The sequence below is a fragment of the Leucoraja erinacea genome, chromosome 28 (assembly GCF_028641065.1).
Source record: "Leucoraja erinacea ecotype New England chromosome 28, Leri_hhj_1, whole genome shotgun sequence".
Lineage (NCBI taxonomy): Eukaryota > Metazoa > Chordata > Chondrichthyes > Rajiformes > Rajidae > Leucoraja > Leucoraja erinaceus.
The window spans coordinates 21530293-21553103 of NC_073404.1; the positions used below are offsets into that span (position 1 = coordinate 21530293).

At 44.7% G+C, this 22811-nt stretch overlaps 1 protein-coding gene across 2 annotated transcripts in view; it reads right to left on the reverse strand.

Moving 5' to 3' along the window:
• LOC129710771 (E3 ubiquitin-protein ligase RNF43) overlaps window positions 1-22811 on the reverse strand; it is a 175623-nt gene that overhangs the window by 4465 nt on the left and 148347 nt on the right. The window contains exons 3-8 of one of the 2 annotated variants that reach the window (XM_055658008.1): window positions 16461-16535; window positions 13013-13144; window positions 8999-9100; window positions 5735-5905; window positions 4497-4599; window positions 1452-3011 (exon numbers count right to left, since the gene is read on the reverse strand). In XM_055658008.1, coding sequence (XP_055513983.1) covers window positions 1452-3011; window positions 4497-4599; window positions 5735-5905; window positions 8999-9100; window positions 13013-13144; window positions 16461-16535 — 2143 coding nt within the window. Of the gene's footprint in view, window positions 1-1451; window positions 3012-4496; window positions 4600-5734; window positions 5906-8998; window positions 9101-13003; window positions 13145-16460; window positions 16536-22811 lie in introns of both variants that reach the window. The other variant, XM_055658007.1, reaches the window with a different exon arrangement.

A 22811-nucleotide genomic window follows, 5' to 3' on the forward strand; every position in this document is an offset into this window, starting at 1 on the left:
AGAGCTCTAACTCTCTTTTAAATTCATCCAAGGAATTGGCCTCTACTGCCTTCTGTGGCGGAGAATTCCACAAATTCACATTTGACCTGCTAACTTGCATGTCTCTGGGATGTGGGAGGAAACTGGTTCACCTGGAGGAAACCAATGTGATCATAGAGAGACCATTCAAACACCACACAGACAGCACCTTATGTCAGGGTTGATCCCGGGTCTCTGGCGTGTGAGACAGCAGCTCTATCAGCTGCCACACTGTGCCGTCCTTTAGTTACAACATAAGGATTTTTATGCATTTCATGTACAAGTTGATGAGCGCACATTTAAGCAAGACCCTTAACAGCATTGATGTACAGAGTGACCTTGGGGTCCCAGTCCATAGCATGGGAAATTTATCAATCTGCATCTCAAACTAATTTCACGCCGAGCTCCCATAACAACAGACAATGGTGACTGATCTGAATGGGCAGTAAATTATTCACTGAATTGCAGGCATAATATGACAGGTATCAAGGGATATGGGGAGAAGGCAGGAAAATGGGTTTCGGAGGCAGAGATCAGCCATGATTGAATGGCGGAGATTGAATGGCCGAATGGCCTAATTCTTCTCCTATAACTTGTGAATATTGGCATGAGCAGATGGTCATAAAGTGATTGTTCCACTGGATCATGAATTGGAAAACACTAATTCTCACTTATTACACTTGGGACAGGTGTTTAGTTTCGAAACACTCCAATCTCATGCAGCTTGGTTGCTCATCCCTCAGGCTCCTCACTTTAATAAAACCCATACCCCATCAACTTTGAAAGGGAAAGAGCCTAATTACACAAGGCTGAATTCCCCTCATCCACGTCAAATGTATCGCCAATCACTGATGACAGCAGCATCAGACAGTATCCGTAGCTCAAGCAAGAAATCCCCAATAACATCCTGAAGCCACCGTCTCCGGTAGGAAAGTGCCGATTCGGGCACTCCAAGCCGCAGAGTGTGTTTGACCGTCCTGACGTCAGAGGTTTGATCATCCTGACGAGAGGTCCTGTACATTGGGGTGTCCGTAGCGGCAACTACAGAGGGTTTATGGCCATGACCACGGGTGAACAAAGGAGGAGGACCGGCTGAACTTTATTGCCTTCCACCACAGGGAAGAATGCTGTGGTGGATGTTTGTGTTAAATTCTATTGTGTATTGTGTGTTCTTTTTTTAAGTGTATCGCTGCTGGCAAATTCATTTCACTGCACCTTCGGGTGCATGTGACGAATAAATCTGACTTTGACTTTGACTTCCTTACGGCATTTTCCTTCAGACTGTAACCCTCTGGTCTGAACTCACTGACTTTCCCCCGAGAGAAAAATGTTGCATTATCTAGGTCAATACTCTTCTCAGATGGCCTCCAGCAACACTTGAAACATGTTTAAAATGTCTTATGCTGCAGAAATATTTCCAAACTCCTACACACCTGGATTGCTGGGGAATGCCTGGCAGTAGAAGGACTTGTCTTGAACTGGTTCTCGGTCACAGTGTCTTTCACTACAGCCGTCTTGGAAGGGGTGGCCTTGATCCCCATTGCTCACATGCTGCTCCCCGGGTAGCATGGATTCGGACCCGACCTGGGGCAGTGGTTGCTGACAGTGGGGGTTGCGACACTCGCAGAACGGGAAAGGCCACTCACTGGCAGCTCCGCTGTTGAGGACTAAAGGGACCGGCACTGATGGCTGAATGTTAGGAGGGTGGCGCTGGTTCCCAGTGTTGTCGTAGTGAATGTGTACCCTGCAGTCCTCCATAGCATCACAGTCCTGATGGAAGTAAACCACGGGAGGATCCACCTGGAAATTACTCTTCCTCTTCCTCCTCTTGCTGCCCCGATTGGACTTTGTTTCTGAAGGCACTGGTTTGGCTTTGGCGCACGCCGCTTTGCTCTTGTCCGTCTCCGCGTCGCCCTTTTGCAGCGAGGTCTCGGGAAGACAGAGCCCAGGGGGAAGCAATAAGCGCCGCTCCAAGCAGGAACACTGAGTGGGGGTGTACTGGGATTGGCAGGCGAACTCCACCTGATGCTGGCAGTGCTGAAAGTCGCCCATGTAGTTGTCTAGCGGCTCGCCGTCCTGCCTCTGTGACGCGCTCCTGCAATGCTCATCTTTAGGGCTCGGGTGAGCGTCGGTGTAATGATGGTGCCGGTGGTGGTGGTAGTGGGTGTGGCTAAGCACACAGTCATCCTGAGGACCACCGGCTGAGTCCAAGGACCTGGGCCTCTGCTCATCAAACGACAAAGACTTGATGCTCTCCTCACTTGCCCCACAGTACACGAGCGGATCGTACTCGCTGCTTAGAGAGCTGCGGAAAGTCGAGTGGCTTCCATAAATACAACGGTTACTGATGTCCGTGCAGTCCAGCGTGGAGTCGCTGGAGGAGCAGTGGCAGGGACCCGAGCTGGAGTCACTACCTGGGCTATCTGCCAGGTATCCGCTGCGCACCGAGCAGTTGATGCCAAAACTGTCCCCCGAGAGGCTGCAGTTGTCATGGTTGCTGGTGAGCTGCGAGCGCAGCGGTGCACAGTTCGGTTTTAAATGATGCGACGACAGAGGCACGCTGCATGCCGCAAGCTGCTGCTGCTGCCGACAGGGAGGCTTGTGCAGGAAGGGTCCGTGGTGAGGTTTATCAGGCCAGGGCGGGCCTTTCCGCACGGTGAAGGGTCTGTGGTGCCTGTAGGAGACGCCCTGCCCCTCACTGTGGTGATAGTTGCACCTGTGTAGCGCAGGAGGCTGCCGGGGTCTTGCCGCCACATATCGCACGGTGTTAAACCCCATGGGGTAGACCTCCGGTGTTACAAAGCGATGACCAGAGGGCATCCCTTGAGTTCTGGGGTTGTTCAGGTGAGGTGCTCTGGAAGGGATGGCAGTGTTGGGTCGGTGAAGATGGGTGTGTCCAGGATAACGGCGGAACAGGTGGATTCGCTGGTTCAGTTGAGCAGCCGGTGCAGCTCGCTCAGGAACTTCCTGTTGTGCAATTGTTGAGCTTCCCTCTGTAAACAATTGAATCATGCCACATTAGTGTCTGAAAACACTCTAAATTCCCATGACTTTCAAACACGTTCCCAATTCCCAAAGGCTTTTACATCTTTAAGGGCCTGACCCACGAGGCGAGTTCATCCAAGAGCTCTCCCGAGTTTAAAAAGAAAATCAAACTTGTGGTAAGTACGTAGAATGTACGTTGCGGGTACGTCGGAGCTCGTGGATGTCTCGTAGCGGCTCGTAACGCTAACGGCTGGTACTCGGGAAACGCGGAAACTCAAAGTTTTTTCAACAGTGTGAAAAATTTCCAAGAGTAAAAAAATACTCGTGATGAGGTGCCACGAGTTTGATTTTTTTAAAAACTCGGGTGAGCTCTTGGGTGAACTCGCATCGTGAGACAGGCCCTTTACAGTTACAGATTAGTTTATTGTCAGGTGTACAGAGGTACAGTGAAAAGCTTGTAATACATGATTACAACTGAGCCATTGTGCAGATGTGGGAATAAAGTTTAGTGCATGGTCAAACCAGCCAAATGCGATCGAAGATAGTCCGAGGGTCACCAACGAGGTAGTTCAGGAATGCTCTCTGGTTGTGGTAGGAGCAGAGAGCAAATAGGCCTTCAATCACTACAGATCATTGAGTGAAACTCTAACTGGCAGGCAGTTTTTGCTTCTCTCTGCAAAAACAAACGTATCATGGAACACCTTCCAGGTTGTGCAAGTAGATGCTTGATTTGGCATCTTTACAGTTGTGCGGGATGCAATCACAATTGACAGCCTGGGATAAAAACAAAAAATGCTGAAAAACACTCAGCAGGTCAGTCAGCATCTGTGGAAAGAGAAACTGAATTAAAATTTCAGTCAAATGCCCTTCAAGCTATTTCAGGGGTTTGATCTGAAACGCCAACTGTTTCTCTTTCCACAGATGCTGTTTAACCTGTTGAGTATTTCCAGCATTTTCTGTTTTTATTTCAGATTTCCAGCATCTGCATTCTTTTTTTTGATTTTCACTCAATGCCCATAAGTTATTCAGTCTTTATTCATTTGTAACGTAAATGGGAAGGTGGCGGCTACAGGTGTTGCTGATTATGAATTTTCTACAATTCCATGCAAAAGTGGGTTAAATTTTGACCGTGACAGCAGCAGAATTGCACACAGAAAAAAAATATTTGGTTTGTTCAAAAATCATCTCAATGACTTATTATAACAAATCCAGTCTGGTGATAGGGAGTTCCCAAGTGGGAATTACATTCACTGCCTGAGTGTAGCTCAGAATAAAATAATCTCCCTGGAGAGAGGGAGTTTAACAGCTCCTGTAATCTCGGAGTCATGCCCGCTAGGGGTCACTGCCTTAGATACACACTGCTTCATCAAGGTACAATCCAAATGCTATTTATTTTTAAACCAGGAATTACTGTAGCATTTAACAGAATAAAATTAAACTCAGATTTACGTCTCCCTTCACCAGCTGAACCTGAACTTCAAACGCTAAATTACCAATGATGTTGTACATGCAGAGTGGGCAGGTACGATGTTGAAGAAGCCAGGGATCCACACATTCCTTGTGAAACTCGTGGAAACAAGATATTATCCGGAGATCCTACAACGACAAACCAGTCATAACACTTCAGTGAACTGACTTATTGTAAATGGTACAAAACAAGCAGGAAAAACAATTGGACAAACCACAAGGAAGGGTCCAGGATGGTTGGGCACTGAGTATTTTTACTTCATGCAACCGGTGGAAACTTAATCAGAAAAATGGGATGTCCAAGGATTTACTGAAGGTTCAATCCAGCCTGGCAGAAGAGATCGAGATCTCCTTTTCTGAGGGTGAACTGGGTAACACAGCAAAAAACACTGCCCTGCCACCAGAATCCAACAATCTGGGCACTCTGCACAGTCTCAGCCATGAACTCGGCGTCTAGGCTGAACAGATGCATTAAAACAAGGATCAGAAATGATCTGGGGTGTGTCGATGAAACCACCATAACCTTTCACAAGCAAGGGTGGCACAGCTGGTAGATCTGCTGCCTCACAATGCCAGAGACCCTGACTTTGGGTGCTGTCTCTGTGGAGTTTGCACATTCACCCTGACCACGTAGGTTTCTTCCAGTTGGTCCGGTCTCCTCCAACATTCTAAACGCGTGCGGGGGTTTGTCGATTAATTGGCCTTTGTAAATTGCCCCTAGTGTGTAGGGAGTGGGATTACATAGAACTAGTATAAATTAGGGGCATCATAGTGACATAGAGCAACGGCAAAAGGAAATTAGTCCCATCTGCTCGCCTTTGATCCATACCCCTCGAAATCTATCTGATCCTTACTTGATGAATGGTCGATGGGCACTTGGTGGGGCGATGAGCCTGTTTCCATGCTGCATCTCTAAACATGTAAACTAAGGTTATCTTTTACCTCTCCTGCAACAGGTTACAAGGACGATCAAGGAAACTCATTATGGAATTTGTTGGAAGGAACTGCTGCTGCTGGTTTAAACCAAAATTTGACACAAAAAGCTGGAGCAAATCAGCGGGACAGGCAGCATCTCTGGAAGAAGGAATGGGTGACATTTTGGGTCGAATTTTGAGAAGAAGGGTCTCAATCGGAAACGTCACCCATTCCTTCTCTCCAGGGATGCTGCCTGTCCCGCTGAGCTACTTCAGCTTTTTGTGCCTATCTTAACTCATTAAGGAAATTCAATATGGAAACCCATCAACCTGGTGCTATCTCCTCTCACCTGCCCATTGGCAAACTCCTCCAGACAGATGGCACACACGGGCTCTGACATGCTGCTGCCCTGGGAATCCAGGCTGCTCTGCCGTTCGTGCTCCTGGGGGCGGCATCGTGACCGGTAGCGACGGGTGGCCAGTCGGCTGATTGCATTGATCGTCTGTTGCTGCAAGGAATTCTGAGAAGAAAGACGGCCGCTTAGCGTCAGTGTGAAAAACACCACAGGAGTTATTAACACTTACACTGTCTGGCGCAGGCAGCTACAGCAAATTGCAAAGGCATACAACAGTAAATGAAATTTTAAATTAAAAAAGCTACAGATGGCAAAAGTCTAAATAAAACGGCCAAAAGCAGGAAGCACTCAGCATGCCAATGGGATTTGTCGAAAAACAGTAAACAATTCTCATTTTCAGACTCTTCATCAGACACAATGAAAAATTAGTTCTCACACTAAGCAACAGCTTCTTCAATATTCACTTTCAGTGGATCACAGACGCTGCTATGGTAAACTGCATGGGTCTAAACACAGCCTATTATTTTATGGGATATATGGATCAGCTCTTATTTCACTCCTACTCTGCAGTCCACCCCATCTTTCACAGGTACATTGGCAACTAACCTAAACTAAACTCAAATAAATCATTATTTTCCACTTCTCATGGTTAACCTCTGGCGCTTGCTTTTCAATTTCTGCATCTCTCCATCTCCATCAGAGGGGTAGGTTAGTAACAAACATTTAATGCAAGCCCTGAGATTCTAACAGCTATATTGACAGTACCACCTCTCACCTTGCCTCCATTAAGGGCTCTATTCCATTCTCCCAGTTCCACTGTCTCCATTGTATCCGATTCAGTCCGTTCAGCTGCTACTGAGATGTCGTCTGTCTTGAACTGCGGCATCGACTCCACCATAATGGTCAGCAACTCAATTCCTCACACACGCTGCTCTTTCAGTTGCCTGAACTATGATTCCCCCTTCACTACCACTTTGACCTATCTGTCTGTGCCTCCTAGGCCCCATGTATGCTTGAGGGATAGCACCTCATCTTCTATCTGAGCACCTTGCAACCTTCCAGATCAAATACTGAATCCATCAAACATATGCAGTCTACTCTCTCTGTATCAGAACTAGTTTGTTCTGTGGACGGTTATCCAGCTGTTATATTTACATCGTTTTCTCTTCCTTCATTTCTTGACCTGCATGTCTCAGCTTTTACATGCTGCTTTGTAATGTGTCACTACCCCCTCATTAGCTTATCAAGCAGATGGTTTCATCCACATCTCACCACCACCACAATCCTGGCCTCAACCTACCAGCTGTTCCCTTCCCCCCTATGCCCCTCCCCACCCACTCTGCAACTTAAAGCCAACTTATTTTTTCCCCAGCTGTGATGAAGTGTTTTCCACATTAAACGTTAACGGTTTCTCCTTCACTGGCCGATCCCACCTAACCTGTGGAGCACCTTCAGCATTTTCTGATTACATTTAGACAATTTATATTTATGTCTTCAATATAGAAAAATGACAAGACATTTCTGAGAAGTGTAATCAGATAATTTTGGAATCACTATTACTGTTAAATCTAGAAGGTAGGTGATAATTAAAACATTAGCCTGATGTCATCATGGAATGAGAATTGCTCCCAATCACAATGCCTTCCCAATAATGCTGATCTCAGATGAGTTACAGTCATACAAAATGGAAACAGGCCCTTTGGCCCAACTTGTCCATGCTGACCAAGATGCTCATCTTCGATTATCCCATTGGCCTGCATTTGACCCATTTCCTTCAATATCTTTCCTGTCCAAATATCCCGGAGGTTACTTGTATTCACTCAGTTCCTTTACCACATTGTGGAAGAGGAGATTAAGTGAAAAACATGACAAAGCTTCATTCTTAACAGCTTAAATCAGCAAGTTTTGACCATGACACTTGATCTTTTTATCTCTATAACATATTATCTCTATAGCTCTTTAACTCACTATGTTCTCTGTGCCAATTCCTGAATTGGGTAGTTCAAAGCTTGTCGAGAAAGGGTTTAACAATGACAACTTTTAATTATATGGCACCAAAGTAGTAAAATGTTATGAAGCACCATACAGGAGCACTTAATAAATACCTACGGAGATATTAGAAGAGGTTACCGAAGGTGTGGTTAAAGATTCAGGTTTAGGCAGTACGTTTATAGATGGCTATTGCAAGTTCAGAACATAAGACAGAGACAGAAAAAAAAACAAGGCTGCCAATAATACAATGATTACAGTCAGGGGACATGCAAGGGCCAGATTTAGTGGCATTTGGCCATAGCCAGTTTAAAATTGATTCCAAAATGTAAATACTGCCTGACGCACTCAAATGCCAGCTAGTTTTCTGGATGCTAGACATAAAATGCTGGAGTAACTCAGTGGGACAGGCAACATCTCTGGAGAGAAGGAATGGATGGATGACATTTTGGGTCGAGACCCTTCTTCAGACTTCAACAACGACTTCAGCAGGGTGTTGCTGAACCTTCGGAGAGAGGAAAGCTCCTTCAAAGTTGGTATACCTTGAGGAGATTTCACAGTGGAGCAGACAAAATGTTCTCCAGAGATGCTGCCTATCCCACTAAGTTACTGCAGCATTTTGTGTCTATCTGCAGTAGTTTTCAGGGTGCTTGTGGTTATTGTTACACTCCACACATTCTTATAGCCCTGTCCCATGGTACGAGTTCATTCCAAGAGCTCTCCTGAGTGTAACAAAAAATCAAACTTGTGGTAAGCACACGGAGAATGAACGTAGCGGGTACGTCGGAGCTCGGGGACGTCTCTTAGTAGTTAGTAATGCTAACGGCAGGTACTCGGGTAGACTCGCTAACGGCAGGTAAGCTCGGGAAGACTCGGGAAGATTTTCAACGTTGAAAAATGTCCACGAGAGCCCCGAGTACTGACGAGCGGCCATTACCATAAATCTCTGAGTTCAAATCAAGGCAAATCCGGGAGGGCTCTTGGAATGAACTCGTACCGTGGGACAGGGCCATAAAGCAAGCAATATTTTTTTAGATTCCCAGCACCAACATTGATTACCAATCCAAAGCCTTGGTGGTAATAACATAGTTAACAGCAGTGAAATGATTGCAGGGACTCATCTCATAATATGCCTCCAGAAACAAGACGACTTTGTCACTATGATAACATTAGTAGATAACTCCAAGGGATCACGTGTATAGGAGCATAAAGATACAAATCCAAAGCTAACTAATATCCAGACCAGTTCCAATCCAGAGCAACTCTCACCCGAGTTCGGTTCTGCTTGCACTTGATTCTCACGGCCAGGATCATGACAACCACTGAGAAAGCAACGATCAGAGTCATCAAGATTCCCACATCATAGGCTGGCTGCAGGGAGGAGAGCGAAAGAGCAATTATTACTGGTGAAAAAAAATGTTCTTTGACTTTTCATATAATAATATACCACACACAAGACAGGAGGTAACAGCACTAGAAATTATCTCAAGACTCCTTTCAGTGAAACCAGTTCTCACTAAAATTATACTTACACCATTTTAGGTAAATGTATGAAACCTTAAGTGTGTTGTTAAAACCTCTGTTACTTTGAAGTGAAATGTCAAGGAAGTAAGACAAGTCAATGGAAGGTAGGGCTGGGCGGTGCAGACACACAGCACTAAATGTCACAGGAGTGAAAACACGACCTGACGTGTTGTTCTCGGAGGAATCACAGCCTTTGTAATTCTCTTTCATTGGATGAGCGACTATATTTTTGTGTGCATAACAAATGACGAGGACAAAGTCAGAAAATTGTGATAGCACAACTTAATTTAGTTTAGTTTAGTTTGGAGACACAGTGCGGAAACAGGCCCTAATCCACGCCAACCAGCTATCCCTGCACGCTAACACTATCCTACATGTGCCGTGAGTAATTACTCAGGGTAGGCAGTCAGTCGGCTTAAAAACATTTTTTAAACCGCGCATGCGCAGATTGTTCTCCTCTCCGTAAAAATAAAGAATAAAAATAAAGTAAATAACAATTCAATTTGGCCAAGGTTTCCAAATCTCCTTCATTCTGAATTAATGAATGGGTGGGGGGTGGAGGGTGGCGGCAGGTGGAGAGATGGTGGGAAAAACGGGAGCACACCGGGACGTTGAATCAGTTGTGATCTTATTGAATGACAATACTAGTTCAAGGGACCAATTGGGGGGAGAGTTGCTTTCAGTGTGTGGTGAGTCTGGCCAGGGGTAAAGTTGCAGGAAGGGCAGGAGCGTTGAGAAGGAGGGGGTCGGAGATCATGCCGGCAACTCACTCATTCACCGTGCCGCGGCGCTCCAGGCGCGGAGCCACCGCATTGTGGGCCGGGAAGGGAAGTTGCTCGGGTGACTGCGAGCGGCCGCCGGGACCTCAGCGCTTCCTGCTGGCCCGCTCACCTCTGGCAGTGCTCTCCGTCTGAACAGTGTGGGAACCAGCTCAAGAGCAAAGATCACAGAGCGGAGCGGGTCAGCGGGCGATGGATAACAGGACAGCGGGCAGTGGACATTCCTCTGTCAGTGCGAACAAGGGATCAATTGAGGTTACTCGCACTGACATATGGGAGTAAGCTCCATCGCCCGCTGTCCTGTTATCCATCGCCCGCTGACCCGCTCTTGAGCTGGTTGCTGTTGCATGATCCCCGACCTCCTCCTTCTCAACGCTCTTGCCCTCCCGCAATGTTACCGCTGGCCAGACTCCCCACAAGCTGTGAAAGGCGCTCTCCCCCACCCCCCAGCGACGCTGTCCTTCTGCAGCCACTTCCCACTTTACAGTTGCTTGTGCTGTGCATGCGCAGTACACAGCCTACGCTGCAAAGGCAGAATTTCAGCTGCCTTCAGCTCTGCTTGAAATTGACGGCATGAAGCAGCGTCCACGGCACATGGGCTGCACACAGTTTCCCGTATTACACGTACTGCGCATGAAAGGCACGGAGAATTATGCCTTCCGATCTCTTAGGCATAAATTCTCCCTGCCTTTACTATTTATATTTTATAATTATCATTTCATAATTTTAGACAGGGTAGGCAGTGCCTACCTTGCCTACCCTGATGGCACGTGCCTGTCCTACACACGGAACAATTTACAATTATACCAAGCCAATTAACCTACAAACCTGTCCGTCTTTGGAGTGTGGGAGGAAACCGGAGATCCCGGAGGAAACCCACACAGGTCACGTGAACCCACAAACTCCGTACAGACAAGCACCCGCAATAAGGATTGAACCGGGGTCTCTGGCGCCGTAATGCAGCAACTCTATCTCTGCGCCACCGTGCCGCCCTTCGAAAATGTGATCGACCAACTTCATCATCACCTTTATCATTAGATTTCAGCGGGAAAAAAATCTACAAAATCAGGACATAGTTTCGACGATAATGATTTGCCACAAGAGCCTCCATGTACATTCCCTGTAGCTACAAGCAGCCTGTCACATGTTCCCATCCACTGTACTGCTTTGTGTTGAGGAATTTACTGCATAATAAAATTAAAATAAAGGAATAGCTCTGTCCAAATCATTGGAGTTGGTAAGACCGGTAAGACAATATAATACAATAAAAGGAAGTGATAAAAACTGGCTGCGTTGACTCGCTTGAAGGGTCACAGAGAGGAAGGAGATAGCACATTTAAATTTAAAGCAGTCAAATCTTATCACAGATATATCTTTAATCAGATATGGCACCATCCCTCCCATACTACCCATCTCCAATACGGTTTAAATACACAGAGTTTGTTCATAGTCATCCATGCCTCAGCCTTCTGCCCATCTAGGATCTCTAAGTACTCAGTAACTAGTAGGGTATTGTAGCCTCTGTTGAGCATCACAGGCACAAGATGTGGCTACACAAATATAAGCTATGAAAAGGTATGAAGTTATGCTCATTTTCTCTGGAAGAAGGTAAGCTAATTAAAGTTTTTGAGATTACAACAGGAATTTACAAAATCGCTGCAGGTGTATTGTTCAAGGTGGTGAATAGTTTACATACCAAGGGGCCCAGGTTAAGAATAACATGCGCTTGTACAAGTTCCACAAAGGGGAAGGGGAAGGGAGCAGACATTGAGAAGGATTTTGTTTGAAGGTGGATGAAGACTGAAAACAAGCCAGGAAGGTTTTAAGAGGAGAATTAAAAACGGATGCTGTCTGTACGGAGTATGTAAGTTCTCCCCGGGACCGCATGGGTTTTCTCCAAGATCTTCGCTTTCCTCCCACACTCCAAAGACGTACAGGTTTGTAGGTTAATTGGCTTGGTGTAAATGTAAACTGTCCCTAGTGTGTAATATATAATATAATGCAATTTATTGTCATTCAAACCTAGGTTTGAACGAAATATCATTTCTACAGTTTTGTGTGGAGATCGCTGATCGGTGCGGACTCGGTGGGCCGAAGGGCGTGTTTCCGCGCTGTATCTCTAAAACCGAAACTAAAAAACACTAAAGATAGCCAGACCATTTTTTTTTTTTAAAGATGTGATGAGAGATGGATGAATTGAGAGGATCACATCGGCATATGATGTTAACATGCTCTGCCTGTTTACTCTACTCATCACCAGCTGGCAATTCTATGATCCAAGGAGAACATGTGGGAAATGGATTTGTTCAATACTAAATGTGGAACCTCAGCAGCGCAATGGAGCCTCACTGTCAGGAGGTTCACGTTATTCTCCTCAATAAATGGATACGATTTCAGGACGTACTCTCAGTGGGATGAATAGAGAAGGCTCTTTGTTTAGTGTAAAGTGCTCTCAGCCTGCAGTCACATTTCCTACCCCAAACTCATTCCCAGATTTATTTAGCTTTACGACTTTCCATTGAAAAACATAATTACCAAGGAGTTATTTTGAGGCTGCATGTACTGAAAGACCCCAGGAAATGTCCATCCACATGTCTGCTGTCCTATAATTAGTTCGGTAAAACCATTAACTGTATCCAACGCTTTAACAAAAATCGCAAATCTTTCAGAAGAGGTTTTGAAAGACGTTAAGCAGCTGCCCTCACTCCCACCTGTTCCCTTCTCCTACCCACCCATCTCTGGGATCACTACGCAAATCACTGGACATGAATTTTGAATATATACCCTAATGACTAAGTCCAACTGCAAGACGATTAACCTCAAGGTATCCTATGTGGAAGTGACAAGTGTAAGCAGCTCAGCAATTTGGGCAATAGTCAGAAAATACATTGAGAACGGTGAAATGAAAAGTCCCTGCTTTATCAACACGAGTTGAAGGAATTAATTGAGGTTTAGTTAAAACAAGACTTACCCGACCCACCAAGTTATCCTTCACGTGAATCTTGACCACTGCTTCACCAATGGTGTTGATGACATTCATTAGCTGGGCAGCATCCAGGCCTCGGATCAGGATAACGGGACGAGGCAACAGATCTTCTGGGTTCTGTTTGAGCTGGAAGTAGGAAGATGAAGCCACGTGAAGGAGCATTTCACTGGAGGGCTCAGGAATGGCTGCAGTGCCCAACAATAATCACATGACGTTAAAATGTCATCAACCAAAAATAGCTGTCCTGCAAAAGGCTTTGTGATTTTTCTGTACCTCGACACAAGGATTCACGAAGCAACATGTACACGGAGCTTACATCAAGGGGTACATGGTACAAAACACAGTTACTGTTTGCCATGTATTTAGTTTTATAATGGAATTTATTCATATTCCCTACAAAACATGACAGATAAGGAGGATTCAACTGACAATGAATGAAACAAGTAAAGCTCAAGTAAGGGGGAGGCAAGGGGGAGGGATGGGAGGGGAGGGGGGGATGGAGAGGGGGGGATGGGAGGAGGAGGAGGGGGAGGAGGAGAGGGCCCTTCCTTGGCCACCCACCCCTATCTGCCCCCCTCCCTCTCTGACCCCTCCCTCCCTCTCTCCCCCCCCCCCCCCCCTCTCTAGGTCGTGGTGAATATTGGGACCTATGGGTGAGTGGTGTAGTATTGCGTTCTAGTTCAAGCCCTCCCCGGTGACGTTGCCCCCCCCCCCCCCCCCCCCTCAATCTTTACCCCCCTCCCTCCCCCCCCCCCCCTCCCTCTCCCTCTCTACCCCCCTCCCTCTCCCCCTCTATCCTCTCTCTACCCCCACTCCCGTTCCCCCTCTACTCTCATCCACCTCTGCCCCCCTTCCTCTCTATCCCCTTCCCCCCCCCCCCCCCCCCCCCCCCTCTACCCCCTCCCTCTCCCCCCCTCTCTAGCCGCGCCTACACAGTTGGGGGTTATACGTGAGTGGTAGGGCGGGGGATGGGATAAAAGGAGCAAATGAATAATATTAATATAATATCAAGGGGGGTTGGGGGGGGGGGGGGGTGGGGGTTAGTGTGTGTGTGATGCCGAAGGCTGACCCCCCGCAACCGCTCGCTGAGGGGACGGGACCCAACGGCCCCCCCCTGGTCTAATTATTAATAATAATCGCTCCATCTTCCATGTAAACCTCTGCCTATGTCTTTTAACATTAGGTTTTGTAAACTTCACACATCACTGATGATCTGCTTCAACACATTCAATCCGTACTTGCCTTGTTTTTAGCTTTATAAGCCTGAGCAATGTTTTGGGGCTGTATTGATTCTTTACATGTCACAAGATGTTTGGCAATATTGATCTGGGAAACTTGTCTATTTTAGTGAAATGCTCAAATATCAGAGGCCATATTTAAACATCACAATAATAAAATGAGTGAAATCAAGTCTATTTCTGAACAATTATTGAAATGTTGCCACGCATCCTTTACTGTAGCCCAATTGTCCGATTTATAATTTTCTCAGTTTAAATGCTGAGCTATCGAGTGCGGGTAGGCGGATATAAATCCAGGAGATGAGGTGGGGAGCTGGTGGGCATTTGAGAGAGAATAGGTTACAAGGAAATACATGGTTAGGACAGATGGGAACGGCGTAGACTTGAAGGACCACAATACTTCCTTCTATATATTAAGGAAATACGACATGAAATTAGGACATTGATCCAGACTGGATCTAACTGGAGCCAAAGCCTTATAGATAGAAGTAACTGAAGGCCGTGGTGAACATGTGCAACTGAACTTTGGACAAAGGACAGCGCCTTTGGCCATATAACATCATCTTTTCATAAAGAATTCTCTGATGTTCATTGCTACTACATGATTAATTTTAGTTTCTCATCTGAAAGTCATGTGCCTGTGTCAGATTTAAAATAGTTTGTACCAAATTTACCATCAACCAGATGGCCTGCAGCATGAAGTGTTTGGACTCTTAGCGTGGGTGGAAAAAACAGTTTTTCCATTATAGAAAATTATAGATCCACTCTGTCCATTACTGTCAAATTTAAATTATCTATGGATTGTTTGTCCGTTTGGTCCTTAGCACACCAGAAGCCAATTAACCTCAACAAAATCCCTTTTAATGAATAGCTGATTATTCTAATCCTATTTATTTTTGATCTCTGAAACAAAATTGTGGCTTTCTTTGAACTAGTCACATTTTCCTGTTTGACTGAATGATTTTTAAATACCAGCACACTGAAGAAAGCTTAATTCTGTTCAATCGAGGCCATGTATCAATATTCAAGAATAAAGTTTGGATGGCTGAACCCATTTAATATCATTCACGGCCTGCTATTTGATAGAATCACTTCCAGAACAAAGAAAACATGCTTAAACATTCCCATACATTAAACAGCTTATATCAGAAATTGTACGCCTCACCAAATTGTACATCAATAGATGTACAGCTAATTGCCCAATGGATTCAAAACTGGATGTTTCATTCTTTGTTGAAAAGTACAAAGAGATAGTATCACGGGCATGTCTTAAGTGCACAATGCAAGCTAAAAGTTAGGTGCAGTATTGAGGGGCTGCCGTTCAGTTATAAACCACCATTCCTTAATTCCTTGATTAATTTTCCTCATTCCTTAAATTAGATCTGAAAATATAAATGAGATATAACTTCTTTATATTTATTCATTCTTGAGATGTGGGGTTTTGCTTCGTTATCCATTTCTAATTAACCTCATAAGGTTGGCAGTAGTCTTCAGATGATGCAGTTGGTACACCCATTTTATTAGATAGGTTCTCCCAAGATCTTGATTGCACAATAATGAAGGAGCAGGCATCTATTTCCAACGTGGAGGCTTGTGCTTGTGGTTCCTGCTGTTCTTGTTGATCCAGATGATAAAGAGTGAGGCTTTGGGAGAGGCAGTTGGATTAGTGAACATCCTTTGCTTCACCACTGGCTGCTTATTTTCCCTCTAATATTATGGAGATAAAATGCCTCCCATCTCCATCTCAGCAACCGTGTTCATTAATTTTATTGCTGGCCAATCACTTACATGCAAAGATTGATGCGCTCATAGTTAAGCATTTGGGATGATAGCAGGAAGGACATAACTGCGTGGGCATCATAGGTGGGAAATCGCACAATGATGAAAAGGACAGTCAACGAATTATGACCACAATCTTGCTATTGGGAGTAAAAAGATTCATTGTCCCTGCTACTTTGAGGGGTGGTGGGCTTTAATGGAACATTGTCTTTGCTCTAAACTATTCCTGTGTCATACAAAGGTAAACAAAAAGCTGGAGAAGCTCAGCAGGTGAGGCAGTATCTATGGGTGCTGCCTCACCCGCTGAGTTTCTCCAGCTTTTTGTCTACTTTCGATTTTTCCAGCATCTGCAGTTCTTTCTTAAACAACCCGTGTCATACAGTTCTGTTGATGTTGAGGACAGTAATGCAGAATTACATCCTTACCTGACCCACCGCACTTGAATCATCAGTTACATCAAAGATCACTGCTGTGGCACCTCTCTGAATAGCAAACTTGGCCTGCAGGTAAAAAGAGACAGCCCTGTAAATTAGTGCCCAGACAAGACTGGCTGCTCTTTTCACAAACCAGGATGTTTCTTAATGGCAGATCCCGGCATCTGCAGTTCCTTCTGTATTTAATTCTGGTTGATTGTCTCACAAATGTATGGTATTCTGGAATGTTACCAGGAGGACACAAAGTGCTGGAGTAACTCAGCGGGTCAGGCAGCATCTCTGGCGAAAATGGATAGGTGACATTTCGGGTCAGGACCCTTCTTCAGTTGCAAAATGTCAACCTTGAAGAAGTTCACCTCCAATCACTGAAGAAGGGTCCCTATCCATGTTCTCCAAGGATGCTGCCTGATTTGCTGAGTTACTCCAGCATTTAATATCCTATTTTGTAAACCAGCATCTGCAGTTCCTTGTTCCTACCTGGATAATGAAGCTATGGCCGAACTACTAACAATGCGCTAATCAATAGCCAACAACAGGCAGAAACATCAGACAATGCGGTGCAATAATGTAGACACAGCAATGTGAGCCGATGTATTTTTATGGGGAGAGTGATACGGCAGGTGGGTTTTGCATGAAACAGCAGTGAGGATTTATGACAAAATGGGTCGTCAAAAGTGCAGCAGATTTGCAGATAATAATCTGGGATTTGGGACAATACAACTAGTCGTAGTACTGCTGACCACAAACACCGCCAGATTACTGTAAAAAAAACTTGACATGGCTAATCAGTATCCTTTGTAAAGGAAATCTGTTATCCTTACCTAGTCTGGCCTGAAAGCGACCAGATCCAATTAGATAATTAACTCTTATGTTACCCCCTGAAAGCCACAATTTTTCATGGTGAAACAAGGGCAATTATAGCCAATCTTGCCAGCCACACCCATATCCCCAAAAGTATCCTGTTCTCAGTGTTGGAATTGGGTGTTTGCACGTCAAATTTACAACAAAAAAATCAAATGTTGCAAATTCTTAAAATATATCGACTTCAGAATTTTGGAAGGCTGATTATCATTTGAGCAAGAACTTGCTTTCTTTAAGTATCCCCTCCTCGATCCCAATTTTAATCTGTATTTATTCCAATTATCCAAAGTAACTTGTATACATGAAGCAGCATTGAGTGGCTCTATTTATATTTTGCTAAGATTCAGAAGACCTACTGTACTGTAGGGGGTGCTAATAGTCTACCATTGACACTGCACTCTACAATTTAACAGTGTGAAAGATAATTACAGAGCTCTCCATAATCACGCAGCACTCACAACAGTGTTGTAACCAGCAGAGAGATAGAAAAAGTGGTTATTAGCTGCAAGAGGAAAACAAAAATTCAACAACATCCAAGATACAATCGTATAAAGAGCTCTACAGTTAGACACAATTATTGTACACAAGTCTACAATGCAAATTTGTTCAGAGACACTGTAAAAGTGACACATGTTGCTCTACAATTTGCACCCCCAAAATGTCATAATGCATATTTCTCAACTACCTAATGACACTCCGTGACAAACTCAAATTTTTAGTTTTAGTTTTCCACACAGCGTGGACACAGGCTCTTCAGCCCACCGAGTCCACGCTGACCAGCAAGCCCCACACATTGCCACTATCCTACACACTATCCTACACACACTAGGGACAATTTTTACATTTACCAAGCCAATGAACCTACAAACCTGTACGTCTTTGGAGTGCGGGAGGAAACCGATCTCGGTGAAAACCCATGCAGGTCACGGGAAGAACGTACAAACTCCGTACAGACAGCACCCGTAGTCGGGATTAAACCTTGGTCTCTGGCACTGCAAGCGCTCAACTACCCTCTGTGGCAGAGAGTTCCAGAGATTCACCACCCTCTGTGTGAAAAAAGTTCTCTTCATCTCGGTAAGGGCAGCACCTGCCTTCTCTCCATACTCTACCGCTGCGCCACCGTGCCTACCCCGTGATACAATCAGAAAAAATTAAAAGATATTAAGCTGTGACCCCTTGTCCTGGACTTCCCCAAATGTAACAAAAATTGCTCGTTTCTATAAGATCACTTAAATGCAGTCTATCCAGTCTTTCCATAAGAGTCCTACATCCCAGGAATCATAAGCTATGGTAATGTCCTTCCTAGATAATAAAACTTGCTCGTTGATCACTTATGCAGCTTGCCAAGTACATGAATAAGCTTGGTGGAAACTAGGAACTGCAGATGCTGGTTTACAAAACAAAAAGACACATTGTGCTGGAGTAACTCAGTGGGTCAGGCAGCTATCCCTGGTAATCATGTATAGGTGATGATTCGGATCAGGACCCTTCTTCAGGCTGGTTGTAGCGAGAGGGCGAAGAATACCAGAAGAGAGGGCAGCTTTTCCACAGTTTATTTTGTAATGTATCTCAATGTACCTGTAGCGTGCTGAGACAACCATATAGACCGGATCAGAATTTCAGAAGATTCCTCGTGAAATCTGAATTAGACTAAATAGTTGGGAAATGAGAGAATAAGAAAAGTTCTTTATTGTAAAATATCTTTTCCTGCAGTAAGTTTTTTTAAAATATCATGAATCTTTGTTGGTTGTTAAGCTGGAAAGAAGGGATCAATATTTATTTATTGCCTATTATTAAGGCTTGATACCTTAAGTTGCTTCCTCGAGTCTTTTTCATTGTGGTTGTTACTGTAGATGGAGTAAGCTTTTAGGTTAGCCGCTCCAACAGGGAACTCCTGAGGCAGACTCCATGTTTTGCTAACATTTTGAGGAACGTTCCAGCTTCTTTGTAGACTTCCAAAATCTTCACCCAGGTTCCACTGGAGCCAACTTTTAAAATGCAGCCTGTAATGGTATCTTCTAATGACTGGAACCCATTCAGAACAGCTGCATAAAACTCTCAGTCTGCACTCAACTTGCCAAGCAGTTCACCCCAAACTGCAAAAGAAAGTGAGCACACACACAGTTGATGCTACTGAACTTGAAAACCTGTAAATGGTGTTAAACCATTTGTTTTTGCTACACTTTTCCGTGGTGCTTCGGTGTTGAAGACATTTGCCAAAAGTTATAATTCACCCTTCAATTTTGATATTCTGTTTCTGCACCTGAAATACAGAGGAATCATGTTCTCGTATCTCAAACATCTTCCCCCTTTCCTGGAGGTTACGGACTCCTCCACCATTGATGCCACTTGGAGATCTCCAGGTAAATCTTCCCATTCTGGTGAGAATTTTTTCTGAATACTATTCCAGTGTGGCTACAAAACACTGAGTCCTTTCAAATAGAATCTGCTGGGTGAACACGAATAGGAACGATGTCAGTTTTGCAAGAGGTGACTTTAAACTGATCTATTTGGTTGGCCATTCAAATCAGCAAGAATGATATATTCAGGATGGATGAGGTTTTATTTCCTACTTTTTCTTCAAATAAACTTTTCAGGAATTCTCCAATTTGTTGGGATTCGCCACACAAAAGAAAGTCTTGCAATCCACAAATGCCATTGGAGTGCCGATTCAAACGGAAAATAATGGCCTCGCCAAAGAAAAACAACAATGCAGCATCTCAAAGTCAACTGTTGTCAACTCTGAGGGGAGTCCTCCTACAACAGAGAACTTCACGGGGTGGAAGATTGCAACCTTCACGTGGTCCGCCCTGTTTCAACTAATGCAACCAAGTCGACGTGCACAAATGGAAGATCAAATAGAACAAGTTGTCCAACAACTTTAGGCTGCGCAGGAAAGAAGAAGAAGAGAACTTCACATTAGGTAGACCCAAAGTGCTGGACTAACTTTGCAGGTCAGGCGAAAGAGGATGGGTGAAATTTTGGGTTGGGACCCTTCTTCAAACTCCAATCTGAAGAAAGGTCCCAATGCAAAACATCATCCAACCTTTTTCTCCAGAGATGCTCCCTGACCCGTTAAGTTACTCCAGCACTTTGTGTCTATCTTTGGTACGTACCAGCATCTGCAGCTCCTCTCCACACACTTCACATTAGGGGGCAGAGCTATTTTCACTGAAGGATTCCTTTAAGGTAATTCTAGCTCTTTGTGATCTGAGAGCTTCAGCTGAGACCAATGATTAGAGACCTCAGTGACCTCTAACAGTGCTTCTGGCTCATGCATGTCAGAAAAGGTATTAAAGTTCAGTAAGAAGAACTTCCTTGGAACCACACATACCAGTCATGGTAACCGCAGCCTTGGGGGTCAAAGGCCATCAAGCTGATAGACACAGTCCTCAGGAGAGGGCTCATTGTAACAACTGCAATAGGTGCTTGAGTGACAATATCAGCCAAGGCATTGATTGTAATCATTTCTCCTGTGATTAAATAAGCAGCCTTTCAAATTCTTCATTCTGCTAATTCCACCATGGATTCCCCTCCCACCCTCAGGACAAGACCCCAAAAGGAAGTGCGGGACCCACACATTTGACATTGCTTAACTCGGGAATGTACAAATTGCGCAGTAACTGCTGATGGTTCAACAGGTTTTCAATTAAGTCTCAATCGCTTCAGCACGTTTTCGTGCAAGAATCTGTTAGCCTGCAAGGGTAAAGGGAGAGTTAGCTGGAGTCACCTCAGCCATCCAAGCAGCCTTTGAGAGTGTAGTTGTGGTTGTGGTTTGACTGTCTAGTTTAGTTTTAGAATAGTTTAGACATGCAGCATGGAGACAGGCCTTTGGCCCACCAAGTCCATTGATCACCTATTCATGCTAGTTCAGTTATCCCACTTTCTCATTCACTCGTTACACACTAGGGCAACTGACAGAGGGACAATTAATCTACAAACTCGCACGTCTTTGGAAAGTGGGAGGAAACCAGAACACCAGGAGGAATCCCACACTATCACTGGAAGAACGTGCAAACTCCACCCAGAGAGCAGTAGAGGTCAGGATCGAACACAGGTGTCCAGCGCTATGAGGGAGCAGACCTACCAGCTGCACCACGGTGCTGCCTTTATGGGGTAATGATCATTTAAGACAAAAAAAAATGGTTACGTTTAGAGGCCTTTGTTGTGGGACAAGGAACACAAGTCAAGTGAATTGATTAGTTCTGATGAAGAGTTCCCTCCTCTCCCCAAATTTGCAACCTGGCTTTTTGCTTTCAGATTTTGACGGAGACGCAGTGTTATGTCCTGTGTTTTGAAACCCATGACTCGTGCTACAACTTTTTGTCCTTTGTAGTTGGGGCAGTCACACACTTTTTTGCTAAAAGGTCATGACCTCTCCACTCTAGTTGAAAGCAATGCATTTCAAAGGTGGTGATCACCTGAAGCACTGCTTCTCCGCAAACACGCTGCAGCGCATCTCGCCTTTTCATCCCACAGCTTAAGCTGCTCCTTTCACATTAAACATTTATTTACTCTGAACACCTGACCCTCAGGGCTTTTCTCCCATTATTTTCTTTGGTGGGAGTTCAACGAGAAACCAGTGCGAATGCTTCCCAGCAAACCGTTTACCAAATCGAGCGGCTGCCTTGTAAGTAGAGTCGACAGAAGCTCCACTCCACATTAGGGCAGATCTGCAAGGGCAGGGTGCAGAAGAGGTTGATCAGAATACTGCCCGGTTTAGAGGATATTAGCAACTAGGAGAGGTTGGACAGACGGATTCCTTTTTTGGAGAGTGCCGCAGGTTGAGGGGAAGAACTGATAAAAGTATATTACGTTATGAAAGGCATAGATAGGATAGACAGTCAGAATCTTTCCTTAGGGTGAAAATGCCAAACGACAGAGCATAGCTTGTAGATGATAGGGGAAATGTTTAAAGGAGATGTACATGGCAAATTGTTTTGTTTTACACAGAGGGTAACGGGAGCCTAGAACGCACTGCCAGGGATGATAGCGGAAGCAACTACTATAGTAGCATTTAAGAGGCTTTTAGATAACACATAGATATGCAGGGAATAGACGGGTATGGTACATGTGCAGGCAAGTGGCATTAGTTCATCTTGGCGTCATGTTCGTCTTTGATATTACGGACAAAAGGACCTGTTCCAGTGCTCTATAGTTTTGTTCTATGTTTTATATCACCAGAGTGCTGTACAGTTTGGTGAGGCTCAATGTGTGTGGACACCCAAGAATTTCTGAAGGGATTCAAAGCATGAAAGATCAATTCTTAAAGAGAGAAGCGTGTTAATTTGTATCATAGTTATACATGAAGACCCTTTGGCCCATTAAATCTGCGCTGACTCATTAACTCACTTTAACTAATCAAACTCAAATCCCAATTTGATCCAACATTCCCTTTAGGACCACTCAGATTTTACCATTCACCGACACACCAGTGGTCAATTAATCTACCAACCCACACGCATTCTGAATGTAGGAGGA